We start from the raw sequence: 17,883 nt of genomic DNA, 5'->3' as shown, positions 1-17,883 counted from the left end.
TTCTGTCCAAATGTTTATATATATATATATATATATATATATAAAATGTGTGTGTGTGTGTGTGTGAATAATTGTTTTTTTTTCTTTGTCTATTTTCATACTTCAGACGGGGAACCCAAAGACAAACACAGGAGGTGAAAGATCAAAGACCAAAGTAGAAGTGCCTTCCTTCATAGAACTGGACTTCCGCAGACTCCATTACGACACAGTCGAGGCACAGGCCAACGGGACGATTGTGGTGAGAGAAACTTATGCTGATAATATCATTTATAATTGTAGTAAATTATAAAAGTGGTAAATTATAAAAGTGGCTACTCCACTACGTTTTACATCAGTCTGACAGTCTGGATGTCAGGAAATTACATCATTGCACAGTAGGGCTGTGACGGTCGCCATGACAACCGCGTCAACCTTTGTCTTGCCACCGGCGGTAGTGCACGTGACGTCACACACTCCTGTTGTAAGCGCGTTTGAGGAGGTGGTTGGTTGTCTCCTGTCAAGGAGTTCAGCTCAAACATGTAAGGCCGGACAACATTTCCCTCAGCAGTGACCACCATTTCTATTTCTGTTTCTATTGACCTTACTTGTGAGTATCACCAATCCACAGCAGGCTACAGCATACATGACTGTAGTTACCTGTGGTTGGCCTGGCCGTGTGTCACTCAGAAAACAACAGGCTAATCAGAAGAGAGGCTCATGAATATTAATTAGACAGGCCAAAATCAACCTGTTCAAAGCAGAGCTCCTGAGAGAGGAGCTGTAAACATATATTGAGATGGTTTTTGGTACTTATACCGCAAATATATATTCTTAAGGACATCAAGACTTAAAATAAAACTCCAGAAAGGTGTAAAATATGTGACCTTTTATTCTTGTATCTGGTCACATTGGATTAGGCCTCTCGGTTCCATCTTCCAGATCTGCCCGGATGAGTTTCCAACACATGGTTCCAGCTCTTTCATTCAGCCAATCACGCAGTTCGATTTTTGTTGTTGTTGGTATAATGAAGGACATCTGTTATTCCAGTATTTTAATTGGCCGTCCCTGCTACAAACCACAAAGCAACAGCTTGCCGACATCGAGCTGCAGATGTGATTAAGAGACCAACGAAAGTTTGTTTGCCGGAAAATTCCGAAAGTTAAACCCCAAACACTTTATTAGATCAACAACAACGGCTGTAACCGAAGCTGGCCCTGACACGGAGTACAGCACAGCTTATCACTGTTTGTCCAGTAACGCTTCTAAAGCACATAAAGCTGTGTTCTTTTCAGGTGTTTTTCTGCTCTTTTTTTACAAGCCGTTAAGCAATAGAACTGGTCTCGGGTGAAGGGGGCCGCTCATTTAGGATGTTTAATGAGTGTAGCCGGAGGGACGCGTGCGTAACGTGTGAATGTGATCAACAGGTCAGTTTCTCTGTTCCAAAGCTCGGTGAGCTGCCTCTTTTTTGAAATTTGTATACATGTATATTACTAAATACTCTAGTATAGTAAAAAATATATAGTGTACATTTATTGTGAAAAACAATCTTTAAGGAACCATGTTTTTTTTTTTTTCACGTTTTAATGCCAAAAATAAAAATAGTTTTAATGCGAAAATAGTTTCTGTGCCAAAACAAGGTTGTAAATAAATAATATATTATAAATATTATGGTGTATATTAAATATGTATAGTAAATATTCTACTTTATGAAAGTAAAGATTTTTTTAGAAAAATTTACACTACTGTGAATAATAATATAAATAAAAAAAATCATGAGAAAAACAAACTACATCCAAGATGGTGGACAAAACAAGAAATGTTTTTGACCCATACAATGTCTTTTTGGCTATTGCTACAAATATACCCCAGCGACTTAAGACTTTTTTTCACAAAACGAGGTTTTGTGCTCCAGGGTCACACACATATATATATATATATATATATATATATAATATATTTTTTTTAATACTGAAAATTTGATTAAAAATAGTTTTAAATAATAAAAGTATCAAATATTTTGACTATATGTTTCATTATTTTGCTTGAAGTCAAGTCAGTCGATTCATGATTCACTGGTTTTCAGTTCACAAAGGATTTTTGGTAAATGATTAAGTTTGATACACAATTGTGTGTCGCCATCATTTTGCACATTATTACATTTTTATGTGAATTATATAATTCAATTTTTGTACACTAACAAATCAAATTTGCGTCAATTTTTTGCGTCAAATCAAAATTTGCATTTTAAGTCTGACACAAACATTTCAAAATTTAAAAGTTGTATTTCAAGATTGATAATAGGACTTTTAATCAAGACAATGCATGCTTTGTTACAATCTATATTATATTGTATGCTATACAGATACTTATCACACTTCCTGTCATATATTGTGAGTATTTCCAGTCTCAGTAGAACAGTAGACTGTTCCAAATCACTCTCATGAGGTTGATTTCAGTTAGGATGCTGCCTTAGAAAAAACTGCCAATGTAGACAGTAAGAAAGCGGACTTTTGGAACAGAGAGAAAGTGTCAAGCGTTTGTTGTCTTTATCGGAACAAATCCCAGCAGGAACGTCCTCTGTTCTGGTTTGGGTTCATTGACCACTGTTTTATGAACTGTGTTCTTTTCTGCTTTTCCATCTGTGGCAGAATGACTCTTTTTATATCTTCATTCTGTTAAATATCTGGCGGTGGACAGACTTAGTTGTCAGCAGTTTAAGAGACCGCCAGCCCTTTGTTATCCCGTCCATGTTTGTCTTTTGTCTTAATGTGATGTTTTCCTTCTCTCTTTCTTTTATAGATCACAGATGAAGGCATCTCTGTACCACTGAAAGGTATTTACAACTAATCTGTTTTTTGTTTTGTTTTGTTTTTTACAATTAATATTGGGGATTGGGAAATAAGGAGAGAGGAAAAACCTAGAAAGATGTCTGACCATTAAAGTGGAACATCTATTTTATTTCTGTGTCATAGGAGTTGTTCTGTTATCTCAGGGCTCACAAATTAGCTTTATATTTAATTTTATGTAATAATTATTTAACAATGTATTTACATCTAATTATCTAAAAATATTATTTTCAAATAATTTTAAAATTCATATTAAATAGTAAATGTAATAAATGAAAAAACAAAAGAATCAAAAATAGTCGAAATAATACAAATGTGAATATAAAATAATTGTGTATGTGTGTATATACGTGTGTGTGTATATAATATATATACATATACATGCATGTATGTATATGTGCATTTAATTGTACAAAATTAAAAATATATATTTTTAGACTTATTTTACAGTAAAAAAACCATCAGTTAGATTTTAGTCAATAAAAAAATATTTAATACCTTTAATAATAGCTAATGATATATTTAATAATGAATAAATTAAAATAACATGTATATCTAATTATATAAATTAAAAAATATATATTTTTTAAATAATTTGAAAATAAATATAAAAACGTAAAAAATTGTCAAAATATTATTTACATTTACATTATATATAATTAAAAATTAGATTTTTTTTTAAAACAATTTAAAAATAATAGTTTAAAAATTATAAGTGTAAATATGATATGATTTCATAAAATATTGTAATAATATATTTATATCTAATTATCTTAGTTTATAAGGCCATAAACATACTTAATGCAGGCATTCATTAAAAAAATTCAATTTGGTCAATTTGGTTTACTTCTCTTTATGAAGTTTGTCAGTAAGTTGCTGAATGTTAAAGCATTAACACAATAATTAGCTCTTGTGTGTGTGTGTGTGTGTGTGTGCGCGCAAGAGTGTGTGTGTGTGTGTGTATGTGTGTGTGTGTGTGTGTGCGCGCGTGTGTGCGTGTGTGTGTGTTTGAGACCATTAAAGGATTTATTTATTCAGTCTGGTGCTCATGCTAGGAAGAACAGTGAAAAACTAGACTCGTTCAAACAGGTGTTTTGCGTCATGTTGCACGACACGTGCACGTTAGCAAGGAGTAGAGCAATTTAGTGTGGTATTGATATTAAATTTGGACACCCAGTGAGCAAATCTGATCGTTTATGTATAAAATCTCCAATGTTTTGCTGTGGTGCTGTGGTGCCCATGTGGTGAATAAGTGTAATTACACCCGTCCAGCAGACTGTAGAGTTCTTTGACCCTTCACCCTGTTTTGTCCCGGGTCACAGCTCTCCTCAACTGTCTGTGACCCTCTGCCTCTCCCTCCTCTCTCTTAGTTTCACTGCTAAGACGGCTCAGATTAACACTCTATTTATGTGTCTGAGACAGAGGAAGAGCAGAGAACTTGTTTGCCTGACTTCAGTCATCCCCGTATTGCTGAATGTGTTCAATAGAGCACCTGTGTGTGTATAAGATGCTTATGAGGGTTTCAGACAAGCGCCTTTCTATTCTTATCTTTCTAGGGTCTAAGCTACCTACTCGAGAGACATTAAAACATCTAATTTGAACAAGACCTTCCTGTTTCAGAAGCCAAAGAGAGCATTTTATCAAGTTTTTGTGATAAAGTTGTGTCTGTTAGCTACTAGCATTGATGTACATATGCTAGCGTGTGCCTAAAAGCTAATCAATGTCAGTTGCTGTTTGAAACACATTTTACCTTTTATTTCTGAGGGAAAGAGCATATTTGTCAAGAAAAAATATGTGGCGGGACATTAGATCGTGCCAAATGGGCGTTAAATATCAGAATGTCATTTAAATGAGGCTTTCCTGTTTCAAGAGCCAAAGAGAGCATTTTATCAAGCCTTTGATAAGTTTGTGGTTGTTAGCTATTAGCACTGACGTACATATGCAAGTGCGCACCTAAAAATTAGTCTAGTCAAGTCAACGTCAGTTGCTGTTCAAAATGTTGCTTGTGTAATGTGATGTATGGACTTCAGAGCATGACAAAATATAATTGTACCAATGCTAGTTTGCTAAAACAGATGCTAAGTAGCTACTTGGCTATTGGTTAGCATTAACCATTAGCAATTAGCGTGCACATTCTAAAGCTTGACTGATTGCACAGACACTATTGGAAGAGAACTGAACTGGATGATGATATCACTGAATCATCAATAAACTGACTTTAGCTGATAAATGACTCTGTTATTGTCTTCTTGCATTATTGACAAACTATTTAACTGTTTGACTCTGTAAAGCTGCTTTGACACAACCAGTATTGTATAAAGCGCTATACAAATAAAGGTGACTTGACTTGACTTGAGATTACTGTTATAAAGTTTTAAATAATGATATTTTTTCTTACACAAACGCATCGATTCGCTTCAGAAGGCCTTTATTAACCCCCCTGAGCCGCGTGGAGCACTTTTTATGATGGATCGATGCACGATGGGCTTCGAAATCTCGATCACCATTCACTTCCATTATAAAGTGTAATTAAAAATTTAAAAAATGTGTGTAAGTCGCTTTGGATAAAAGCGTCTGCTAAATGACTAAATGTAAATGTAAATGTAAATATAAAGCTTGGAAGAGCCAGGACATTTTTTAAAAAATGTAACGCCGATTGTATTCGTCTGAAAGAAGAAAGTCATTTACAACTACGATGAGTGTCAGTAAATCATGGGGTAATTTTCATTTTTGGGTGAACTATCCCTTTAATAGGCCGATTTAGATTTTATGTCAACTTTAACGAAATAAACATTTAGCTACATATTTCAAATCGACAAGAAAACAGACCACAAATATTGATGAGTTGACACATGTCTTTCTCTGTTTGTCGCTAGACTAGCAATGGCGGTGATTTTGATTAATCTCAGTGATTCAAATCTTTTTGAGTCTGTTCATCAGAAAGATTCTTTCAGTGACTCTTTCGCTATGCCAGTAGGTTTGGTGTCTTTTTGCATGTTTTGATCAAATCATTGAATCATTTACTCAACAGTTTCGTTTTTTTACTAGGGATGTCTGTTTTATTTGTTTGTGTGAATGACTCTTTGAAAAGAATCACATTGAGATTAACTTTGCCAACGCTTCATCATACTATATTTAAAATATCTGTGACTAAAGTCAAATAATCCTTCTTGTTTCTTGTATTTTAGGTGCTGATGGGGAGGGTGAGGTAGCCATTAGCGTGTTGTGCTCTCAGCTTCTCTCGTACGGCGTGTGGGATGGTGGACTGGCTCGTGACGGCAGTTTGTTATCGAGCACGGAGGAGCCCGCACCTTCTCTCCTCTTCCTTATGGTGTCAGATGCTCAAGCCAGGCTACTCCAGAAAGAGCTGTCTGTGCTGCACACCGTACACACTTCAGGTGAGGCCTGCACTGGAGCATACTGGGTAGGGATCCATGTGAGCTGAAAGATGCGGTTTTCTGGATGGAAATCAATGTCATTTTTGCGATCTTGTGTTATGAGCAAAAACATTTCGCAAATGACAATTAATACAGACCATAAATATGGTACATGAAGAATATTTACAGATATTAAAAATGTAGTTGTAGTTATTGCACTGTTGTAGACTATAAAGCACTGTTGTAAATTATACAGATCTGTCTCTAAATTCTGATTGGATTAAGCATGTTTGCACAGTAAATACAAACAAATACAATATTTGTAATATTTAAAATATTAAAAAATATATTTTTAAACACACACACACACCTATTACCACACATCAGATGAATATTTTAAAATAATAATATATATATATTTTTATTAATGTGCCAAGTTACGTTACTTGAACTGCATGATATTTTATTAGTTTTCTTTAATACTTTATAGTGAAATTTTACAAAATTATATTAAATTTGTTACATTTTTTAATTAATGTAAAAATAACACTAATAAAAATGATCATTATTAAAATGCAGTTTGAACTGAAAAAAAATCATATTTAGAATTTCCCTAAATAATTATTATTAATATTACATTTTGTAGTATTATACATTTTATATGATTTATTATTGTAAAAATGCAATAATAGTATTACTAATAATATTAATGATAATATTTTATTTTAATATTTTAATATTTGATTATTTTATACTTAATATTAATATTTTTAAACCACAACAAAAAATGATTTTCATAATAATAATAAATATTAGTTTATTATTTTTTTAAATTGCATTTTAAATCAAAATCACAATATTTATCAGAAAAAAATTGCAAGTCAATTCCCCCCAAATTGTACAGCCCTACTGTAAACAGCTTGACTAGTGAGCTGTTATACTCTGCAGAAGAAAAAAAAATGTTTATTGTGATTTATCAATAACATTTCAATAAATAGCATTTATACAATAAATGAATTAACAATACATTTAATAATGATAATAAACAATGGTCAGTGGTCCAAAATCTTGCTTCTCATAAGTTTATATTAAATCTTTAACTGTATTTGCTCATTGGCCATGATTGTCACCTCACATTCAGTTTGTACAGACAAATTTTTCAAGCCCTACCTACACACACATACACACACCCCCTTGATCATGCTGCTGGCATGGTGAACTAGTCTTAATGGCACCATGCGGTTATCGCAGCACTCATGTGACGAGCCATCAACCAGTGAGTATTAAGGCATTACCTGCAGTGTATGTGAACTGCAAACAGGTGTGTGTGTTTGTGTGTGATTGGAGCAGCTGCCATTAAAATATTAATTAATGCAGTCTGGTGCTCATGTGCTTGGCATTCTAGCAAGGAGGAAAGCTCTTTTTTATTATTAATTTTGGCCACCCAGTGAGCATTTCTGGGTGGATCTTCAACCATCTGATCCAAGTTCAATGCTGCAGATAAACAAATAGAACAAACTAAATTAATAAAAAGAAATGAAGAATGTGGTTTCTATTTTTCTATTCTTTTACCAGGACAGGCCTGTCCTTTCGTCCTGCTAGTGTTGACTGGCCAGTTGGAGGATCTTCAGGCGGCTCTGTTGGTGTCTCTCATGGATGTTATTGGCCTGCGATACGGTCAGGGTGATTTGAGTAACTCCCTGTCCTGGTCGGATGGGCTGAACCGGCTTCATTGCCACCCACGGGGCGAACATCTCCTGTCCCTGCTGGGACAAAACGTAAAAGACGCTGGACAGGACACAGCAAAGGTCAGTTTATCGGTCTGTCTACCCATCCATCCATCCATCCATTCACGTATTCCTTTGTTGTTCGTCTATTCATCTAATCTAGTCCATCCACCCATTGATTTCATTGTCCATCCATCCATCGTTCATTTTTTTTTAAATGAAAAAAGGGTCTGTCTGTCCTTCAATATTATTCTTTTTCTATCCATCCATCCTTCAGTTTTTCATCCTTTTTATCTATTCTTAAGTTACTTACATCTTTCATCTATTCTTTCGTTTCTTTCATCATTCATTCTTTTGTCCATCATACATCCTTTTATCTATTATTTTGCCCATCCATCCATCTATCCATCCATTCATTCATTCTTTTGTCCGTCTTTCTGTCCTTCCATCTTTCCTTCCATCCATCTATTCCTTTTTCTGTCCATCCATTTTCTTTCATCCTTTCATCCATTCATCAGTTTCTTTCATCATTCATTGTTTTGTCCATCCATCCATCCATCCATCCATGCATTCATCAATTCAATTTCTTTATCTAGCCATTCTTTTGTTTATCCATCATCCATCCATTTCTTTTTTCTGTCCATCAGTCCTTCAGTTTCTTCATCCTTTCATCTATTATTTAGTTTCTTTCATCTTTAATCCATTATTTTGTCTATTTATTCGTCCGTCCATCCATCCATCTGTCTGCCCTTCATTTTTGTCTATCTATTTATTTATTTGTACTTGCATCCATCCATCCATCCTCCATTCCTTTGTTTACCTATACCTTCATTTATCCATCCATCCATCCATCCTTTGTTCCTTTGAGCATCCATCCATCCATCCTTTGTTCCTTTGAGCATCCATCCATCCATCCTCCATTCCTTTGTTTACCTATACCTTCATTTATCCATCCATCCATCCTTCGTTCCTTTGAGCATTCATCCTTTGTCGGTGTATCCATTCATTTGTCCATGTATCCAACCATCTTTTGTTCCTTTGTCTATCTATCCCTTAATTTGTCCATCTATACATCCATCCATTAATTTGGCCCTCTCCATTGCAGCGTTCAATGGGTTGGCCAGATATTGGCAGGAATTTGAGTTCAGGCGTGATAGAGGCACCAGTGGAATTATGCGGCCCAATATAAGAGCAGGAGTGAGGTTAGCCATGGTCCATGGAGGCTGTGCTGGTGTGTAGATATGGAGCGGAGAAGGAAACTTGGCTACTTTTTACGGATAGTAGCTGAGCAGTTCCCCCTCTCTCGGGTTCTGTTGAAGTGGCCGTTGTGTCACTCTCTCCAGAGGCTTTATAATGTGGGTGGGCGCTCATGCCTGCTGCATTTTGGGGGTCCTACAACTTTAGTACATATGTGGGCCTTTTTGGGGGCCACATCTGCATGTGGGCGTCAGGACTCTTGGGGCATGACACGTTTCTTTCTTTTTCAGTTTTGAAGGTGCCAGCTGGCAGCAATGGAAGTAGGCCACCTCAGACTCGTTCTCCTTTCTTTCTTTTCTTGCATTTTACGAGCTGGCTCAGCGCTCAACGGAGATGGAGCCTGACTATCCGCCCTAAACAGGCAGCACATGGCGTCGCTCTTCTCACTTTTCATTTTCCTTCTTCTGAACCCATATCGCACTCAAGTCTACTGGCACTTTGAGCCCATCATGTTGGCTCTCTTGAAATTTTCCCAACCCGTATTTACAATCCTCTTTTCAATAAAATCTAATTTACCAGATGTCGCATAGGTCATACAAGACTGACTCGTGCATTTTTGCTTAAAGGTGAAGACCCTACTCAATGTATATTTTGCAAGGTTCCCCTTTCTGTTAAACATATTTTATTGGACTGGCCAGGTTTTAATGTACAGAGAAAACTCTTTTATGAAGTGAACTCACTTAGTTATTTAGTAAAATGTTGCATGGAAAAGTTTTAGAATTTTTATCACGTTAATGTAAAAAATCTTGTGTGATATAACTTGTGTTTGTTTGTTTGCTGGTTTTTATTGTATTTGTTATACTTGTATTTTTTAATTGTTTTTGCCATGAAAATAGCCTTTGATACTGACATGGCATTAAATAAATATATACACTACAGTAAAATCTAATGTAATTTGCAGGGTTCTATATCTCTAAATGTTTAGATTCCAGTCTGACCTGGTTCACATTTCCCCAGCAGGAGAACACGAGTGGGACCAGCAGCTGGCTAAGAGAGCCAACAGTTAGAAGACCCCTCCGGAGCCACAGCCTGCAACAGAGCTCACCACGCAGGTACTGGATTTGATGTTTCATGCCAAGAAACCCCAAATATGATGATACTGTAGCCCTTTCCTAAAATATAAAGGCAGCTATATATTTTCATGTATACAGACTCATTGAAAATGTTTAAAAATAATAAAATGTGATATAGAATGCTGCAGGGACGATGTATTTTTGTAAGCCAACCCGGTAAGTTCGCATTAACAAAAAGCCAATAGGATAATTATGTTAACTTTTGGATTATTGTACAAAATAAGCTCTGTGACTAACACAAATTTGATTCTTACACGTTTTGTTCATCAAGATAATCTTCTCAAATGAACACAAGTTTAATGAATTTTAAAGCCTAAATACAATTGGCAGAAGCAAAGACTTAAAGGGATAGTTCACCCAAAAATGGCCACAGCCATATCACCCTGCAGCCCAAGACTGGTTGCCCACTGAAGCTAAGCAGGGCTGAGCCTGGTCAGTACCTGGATGGGAGACCTCCTGGGAAAACTAGGTTGCTGTTTTGAGGTGTTAGTGAGGCCAGCAGGGGGTGCTCACCCTGTGGTCTGTGTGAGTCCTAACACCCCAGTATAGTGACGGGGACACTGTACTGTAAAAAACACCGTCCTTCGGATGAGACGTTAAACCGAGGTCCTGAAATCCCATGGCACTTCTTGTAAAAGAGTAGGGGTGTAACCCCGGTGTCCTGGCCAAATTCCCTTCACTGGCCTTTGTCAGTCATGGCCTCCTAATAATCCCCATCCATTGAATTGGCTCTATCTTTCTCTTTCCTCTCCACCTGTAGCTGGTGTGTGGTGAGCGCACTGGCGCCGTTGTGCTGTGGCTGCTGTCGCATCATCCAGGTGGATGCTGCACACTGGTGGTGGATGAGGAGAGACCCCCCCCATATGATTGTAAAGTGCTTTGAGTGTACAGCAATACACAAAGCGCTATATAAATGCCTCATTCATTCATTCATTCAAATGAAAATTCCCCCCTGATTTACTCGCACTAAAGCCATCCTAGGTGTATATGACTTTCTTCTTTCAGATGAATACAATCGGAGTTATATATTTTTTTTTAAATGTCCTGGCTCTTCCAAGCTTTATGATGGCAATGAATGGTGGTTGAGATAAAAAAAAAAGTGAAAAAAGTGCATCCATCCGTAATTAAAAGTGCTCCACACGGCTCCGGAGGGTTAATAAAGGCCTTCTGAAGTGAAGCGATGCGTTTGTGTAAAAAAACAAAATCCATATTTTGCAACTTTACAGATATTCTTTATGCACCAAGAGCTTGTAACACTCCAAAGAGAAAGGAAAAATTGAAATCGCATCATATGACCTCTTTAATAAACTGTAATCTCTAGCTTCTGCTAACTGTTGTACGCACGATCACAAGAGAGTGGCATGTGACATAGGCATAGCGTAAGAGCCAGGACATTTTTAATTATAGTAAACACAAACGCATCAGTTCGCTTCAGAACACCTTTATTAACCCCCCGGATCTGTGTGGATCACTTTTTATGATGGATGGATGTACTTTTTTGGGATCAGAATCTCGACCCCCATTCACTGCCCTTATCAAGCTTGGAAGAGCCAGGACATTTTTAATATAACTCTGATTGCATTCGTCTGAAGAAAGTCATTTACACTTAGGATGGCTTGAGGGCGAGTAAATCATGTGGTAATTTTCATTTTTGGGTGAACTGTCCCTTTAAACTTAGGCTATAAAGGAGCTACACCACATTCACATGACTTCAGCATCACCAACATTAAGCTTCTGACAACTCTTCAAGTCTTTCTTTAAAAAACTTTTCCCTGAAAGTTTGAATTAGAATAGTTTGCAAGAGTGGGATTATAAACACAAGGCTTTGAAAGCAACTAGTGAGTAGATGAGTTTACCTGTTCATCATGATGATGTTAAATGTTCCCGACAACCTCTGTAGTGCCATTTAGCCACTTATTAGCAACCGCCATTTTCAAGACAAGTAAAAGCTTTAGAAAAATTATAATGTGGTATTACTGATGTATTTTATGTTGTAGAATAAAACGTGACCATATATTCAGCTTGTGTTAACCACAGAATTTCAGACATTAAACCAAAAACCCATTCAAAAGACACATTAATTTCAGGATGATAGAACCAGAAGTGCTAAAATGCTAAAAATACGTCATCCCTCCAGCACTCTATTCTTTTGTTTGAAGAATTAAATAATTCCATTTTTATATTGCCAAAGTTATAAATAAAACAATAAAATATAAAAATAATATCCATATAATATGCTGAAATATTATCTGTAAAAATTCATCTGATTTCCAACCAGTCTTTAGAAAGTGGAATGCAACCATAATTATGTAAAATTCTATAAGTATTAGCTTTTTTCTGAATTTTTTTGTGGACCCCTTAAAGCCTGCTTATATAATAAACTTAATGATTTAAATCAATCGAATAACAGATACAACAGTTTATATAACTTATTTGTGTTTCAAAGAAAAACAAAAGATACATATTCATATATATTGATTGACTTATTGCACAATGGAAGAGAGGAAACTTGTTTTTATACTTGCCATTATTTTTGCAATTCTCTTTGGTGCCACTAGAGGTGCAGAAATGACATATTTCACCTTTAATTTCTTATTTGAAAGCAATGATTAAGCCATAAGCTCAGTTCAGTTGGAACCCAAACGTTGACGTTCCCTGGCTCTTCTGAGGGGTTTCCATAACACTAACTTTCCATCAAGTTGTTGAAGTTTCCATACAGGCAGTCAAATTTAGATTTAATTCGCAAGTCAATATTGATATGTCATGATTAGTGCATAGGATTGTATTTTTGGAAGCTGAAGTTACATTTTCTATGAGGAGCTTGTTTGAACATTTTCCACCAGGCTGATCCAGTACCCGCCTCCCCCCTCCAAGGGCGGCATTACCGTGACAACCGAGGACCTGGAGTGCCTCAAGGATGGCGAGTTTCTCAATGACGTCGTCATCGACTTCTACCTCAAGTGAGTCTGAGGGTACTTATGAGGGTTTCAGCTTGTAAAATTAGATCTGATATTTTCCCTAATATTAAATACTCCCTTCAGGTATCTTCTGTTGGAAAGAGCCGACAAAGATGTGGCCGAAAGATCTCACATCTTCAGCAGCTTCTTCTATAAGCAACTTACTCGAAAAGATACTAGCTGTCCAGAAGAGACCAGCAGCACGTAAGAAATCACCTTTTGCACTGGGTTTATACTGGGTTTAAAGAGACAGTACACCCAAAAATGAATGTAATGTCACTTTAAGGAATTTTATTGCTAATTTGTGCATTTCCTGCCAGTGTGACTGACTGTGTGGTGTTTTTCCACAGGGCCCCGTACAGACGACATCAGAGAGTGAGAACGTGGACACGTCACGTGGACATCTTTAGCAAGGACTACCTTTTTATACCCGTAAATCAGGAGTAAGTGGGGAATTTAAATGTAAAACACACACATGCACAATCAAATATTGGGTAAAATAATATTTTTAATTACTATTAACTTTTAAAAAATTTTTGAGTGAAGTATACACTAGTGTTCAAAATTTTGGACTTTATTTATGTAATTAAAAATACAGTAAAAACAGTAATATTGTGAAATATTATTACAATTTAAAATAACTGTAATTACATTGTAAAATTTAATTTATTCCTGTGATGCAAAGCTGAATTTAAGCATCATTACTCCAGTCTTCAGTGTCACATGATCCTTCAGAAATCATTGTAATATGCTGATTTGCTGCTCAAGAAATTTTTTTTATTATTATCAGTAGGGATGCACCGATACTGGTCTCCTGTACGGCAAGTACCAAAAATAAAAGTATCGGTATCGGGCGAGTACTGGAAAAAGTGGTATCGGTGCATCCCTAATTATCAGTGTTGAAAACTTAGAGGCGTTTTTAGGATTCCTTAATAAATATGTGCAAGAAACTGAACAGTATTTATATCGTTTTTTTACCTCTGATGCATTGCAGTGTCTGAACTGTCTGAACTGTCCTGAGTGCGTCCTGAGCGCATTCTCAACAGCCGGCGCCTGACGCGTCTTTTTCTTCTTCTTACTTTATGGCGGATCGCAGACTTATAAGTGCATTACCGCCACCGATCTCTCAAATAGACCATTGACACTCCTAATTGAGATTGTAGATAGAGTGTCAATGGTCCATTTGAGAGATAGGTGGCGGTAATGCACTTATAAGTCTGCGATCCGCCGTAAAGCAAGAAGAAGAAGAAGACGCGTCATGCGCTGGCTGTTGAGAACGCGCTCAGGACAGTTCAGACATTGCAGTGCATCAGAGGTAAAAAATTATATAAATACTGTTCAGTTTCTTGCACAGACCGATCGTTTCTTGTCTTTGCATTTCAATGTATCGTCACGAGCCGCAGGGTTTAATTTGGTTTTGTTTGTGTATGTTTTTTTTACTCTCAAAGCCATGATTCCCATTCACTTCCATTATATGACTGACAGACTGCAACGGTTTGAGTTAAATATCTTCGTTTGTGTTCTACTGAAGAAACAAAGTCACCTACATCTTGGATGCCCTGGGGGTAAGCAGATAAACATCACATTTTCATTTTTGGGTGAACTATCCCTTTAAACAGCATTTATATGAAGTAGAAATATATTGTAACATTGTAAATGTCTTTACTGTCACTTTTGATCAATTTAACGCATCCTTGCTTTAAAAAAATAATAATAATCTTTTGGACGGTAGTGTATGTTTATTTATAATAAATAGGCCTATTTCAGGAGCGTCACCTGTGTGAAATTCTGTCTTGGAACTGAACACGATTTCAATTATGAAAATGAGACAAAATGAACCAAGACCACCAACTTAGTGCACTTTCAACGTCAGAGCGCTTCGTAAACCCTCGCAAATAGTTACGACATCTCAAACACACTTTACAGAATGTTCTTTTGTTGAGCAGCCAGGATGCATGTTGAAGCCCTGTGTAGATGTTTCATATCCGAGGACAACAGAGCATGTTGGATTGAGCTTTATGAACAAGAGGATAAATCACTGCAACAAGATCAAAGTCTATAATGCCAGACTGTGAGAGAACAGGCAATTCCAGTGTGGTGCTCCATGTTCCCATAAAAGCAGATTACCACGCAGGACACACACTGTATGTGCACACACTCGCACAGTATGACATTGCACAGATGATTCACATGAACTCGGGAATGTCCATCGTCCCAGTTCGGGGATTAGCAGATCCTGTTCTAAGACTTGGTGATAAAGTATTTTTATGATGATGTTGCTGGTGATTATGAATTGAAGCAACATTGAGTATTAATACTTTAATGCACTTCGATTTGGCCAGTATAAGTGTGTCATTAAATTAGATCCACAGTCTTTACTTAAGTTGGTAAGGGTGGTTTCTGCAATGGAAACAAGGCTTTATCACAGATCACTGACTTCCACTTCCTCTCCTGCTTTGTTTCCCGCTCTGTTTGCTCTCGGTCCAGGGCTCATTGGTACCTCGTGGTGATCTGTTTTCCCGGTCTGGAACGGCTTGAGTGTGTGCCGTGGAGAAGCAAAGTCCTTGTGTCCCAGGATGGGAGTCCGACAGCCAAAGCGAGCTCTGCAGGAGACTGTCAAAGAGGTCTCACACACACATCAACATGGTTATTATAGTGAACTAAAACTTAACCCAGAAAACATTTTTGTTACTTGAAATGACATTAACTAAAATGAAATAGAATTTTAAAAAGTAAACATATTTTATTCCAGCTAGTTGCCAAGGCGACATTTCTCATTTTTGTTTAGTTTAACTTGAAGTACTCAAATAACTAGAACTAAATAAGCTAAAACTAATCAATACAATTAATAAAAACAGTATAAACATATTTAAATAAAAAATGAAACATTACAAAAACTAACAGAAAATTTAAAATAAAACCATAAATTATAACAAAATAGTTTATCAGTAATACTTAAATGACACTGCATATAAATACACAAGTTTTTATTTTATTTATTGTATTATATATATATATATATATATATACACACACACTTTTTTTTCTTCTTATAATAACTTTAATAAAAGTGTTCCAAGGTTGAGGTTAATTGATGCAATTAACTCTACACAAAAATATTTAAATATTTATTAAATAATTAGAAAATATTAGTAAATAGTTATTACATTTTCATAAAAAATATTTTAAAAGCTATTCTTTCAGACGTCAGATGTTCTTAGGTCAAACTTTTAAGGAAAATTGTGCAGGTATTCCATTTAAAATATGGAGAATGTGTTAATATTTACAAATATTTCCCAAAGTTAATTCTATAAAAAATAAGCAATAATAGATTATGCAATTTCTTCTGATTAATTTTGATATTAGTCTCAATGTATTTTATTTTTTATACTAGGTGAATTTTTTGTTAGATAATTTTTAAACATACCTTATAGTTGTCTCTCCAAAGACCAAATGTTTTGTGCCTTTATTGTAAAGTGACACCAATTTGTAAAAAATAAACCAAAAAGGACAAATAATAATAATAATAAAAAGTTCTTTGAGAATGTTTGTTTTCTGTATTTCCAGACAGTTCACAGCAACCAAAGGGAAATGGATTGAAGCCCCCTGAGCCGAGATCCCACAACCTGCCGGTAACCTCACTACACGCACAGTTTAAATGCTAATATCAATGGATATCATCAGATATCTTTTGGATAAAGTAAACGTTACAGTTAGTATTCATTTTGAACTTCAGTTTATGAACTAATTTTCATGAAGCAGTCTGATGGGTTTTGTGTGTTTTTAGGATTGCACAGTGCACAGCTGCACAAGAAAGACCGTCGTGAGGAGGTACCAAACCAGTCTTCTGTATTCCATCTTATACACAACAACATCAGTATTACAAATGTGCACTCACAATAGAAAATATCACGGGGGCAGACACTTTTTCACGGTTCTGTATTATCCTGCACTGCTCCTCGGGTCAGATTTGTTCCTGATCTGTTTGTCTCTTTCCCTGGTTCGCCCTCAGGCCCTGTATTCTGGTCATGGACTCTCTAAAGCTGTCGTACCACCAGCGGATCTACATGCTGTTACGCGAGTGAGTCCTTCAGGAGATCCTCTCTTATCTGGATTCATGTTTTATTGTGTTCGATCATGTCAGAGAACTAAATGTGCCTTCATTCTGAACTCTTAAGAGTACATTCCTGTGATTCCCCTGTAAACGTCACCTCATCCCGCAGGTATCTGCAGGTGGAATGGGAGGTTCGGAAAGGAAGCGCTCGAGCTTTTACCAGTGAAAGCATAGGTTTGAGTCCGTGCAGGGTCCCACTGCAGGACAACAGCAGCGACTGTGGCCTGTACCTGCTGCAGTATGTTGAGAGCTTCCTGCAGGTACCTACATACTGGGTTGATGTCAAAATATTGGCCTTACCCCGATACCTTGTGAACCATGGTGCATTTTTTACCGGGTCAGAGCTTTTTTAGTTTCCTCAATGCTGAATGTCAGAAACATTAGTCATCCAAGTTACCTGACATTTCACGGTCTGCCGTTCAGTGGGATTTTCAGTAATGCAAGAGATTTGGATCTCCGGAACTCAAGTTACACCTGTTTGCTTTGCAGGCTTTAGTTGAATCCTGGTTTGTATTAAAGCACATACTGCACTAGAAATGGTAAACTTCTAGTA

General features: G+C 36.4%; 1 protein-coding gene across 3 annotated transcripts in view; it reads left to right on the top strand.

The window, feature by feature from the left end:
* The window catches only part of LOC107704674 (sentrin-specific protease 7-like), a 35,995-nt gene that overhangs the window by 17,191 nt on the left and 921 nt on the right, over positions 1–17,883 (top strand). For 2 of the 3 annotated variants that reach the window (XM_016507662.1, XM_016507660.1), the window contains exons 9-21: positions 107–238; positions 2,779–2,812; positions 6,014–6,223; positions 7,778–8,010; positions 10,144–10,238; positions 13,103–13,219; positions 13,301–13,420; positions 13,567–13,659; positions 15,704–15,840; positions 16,784–16,848; positions 17,004–17,047; positions 17,229–17,297; positions 17,440–17,590. In XM_016507662.1, the coding sequence (XP_016363148.1) occupies positions 107–238; positions 2,779–2,812; positions 6,014–6,223; positions 7,778–8,010; positions 10,144–10,238; positions 13,103–13,219; positions 13,301–13,420; positions 13,567–13,659; positions 15,704–15,840; positions 16,784–16,848; positions 17,004–17,047; positions 17,229–17,297; positions 17,440–17,590 (1,500 nt within the window). The remainder of the gene's footprint in view (positions 1–106; positions 239–2,778; positions 2,813–6,013; positions 6,224–7,777; positions 8,011–10,143; positions 10,239–13,102; positions 13,220–13,300; positions 13,421–13,566; positions 13,660–15,703; positions 15,841–16,783; positions 16,849–17,003; positions 17,048–17,228; positions 17,298–17,439; positions 17,591–17,883) is intronic. The other variant, XM_016507661.1, reaches the window with a different exon arrangement.

The sequence above is a fragment of the Sinocyclocheilus anshuiensis genome, unplaced genomic scaffold (assembly GCF_001515605.1).
Source record: "Sinocyclocheilus anshuiensis isolate Anshui unplaced genomic scaffold, SAMN03320099.WGS_v1.1 scaffold2926, whole genome shotgun sequence".
NCBI lineage: Eukaryota > Metazoa > Chordata > Actinopteri > Cypriniformes > Cyprinidae > Sinocyclocheilus > Sinocyclocheilus anshuiensis.
The sequence above is the reverse complement of the archived record's forward strand: the minus strand, read 5'-3'. Positions and strand labels throughout refer to the sequence as shown.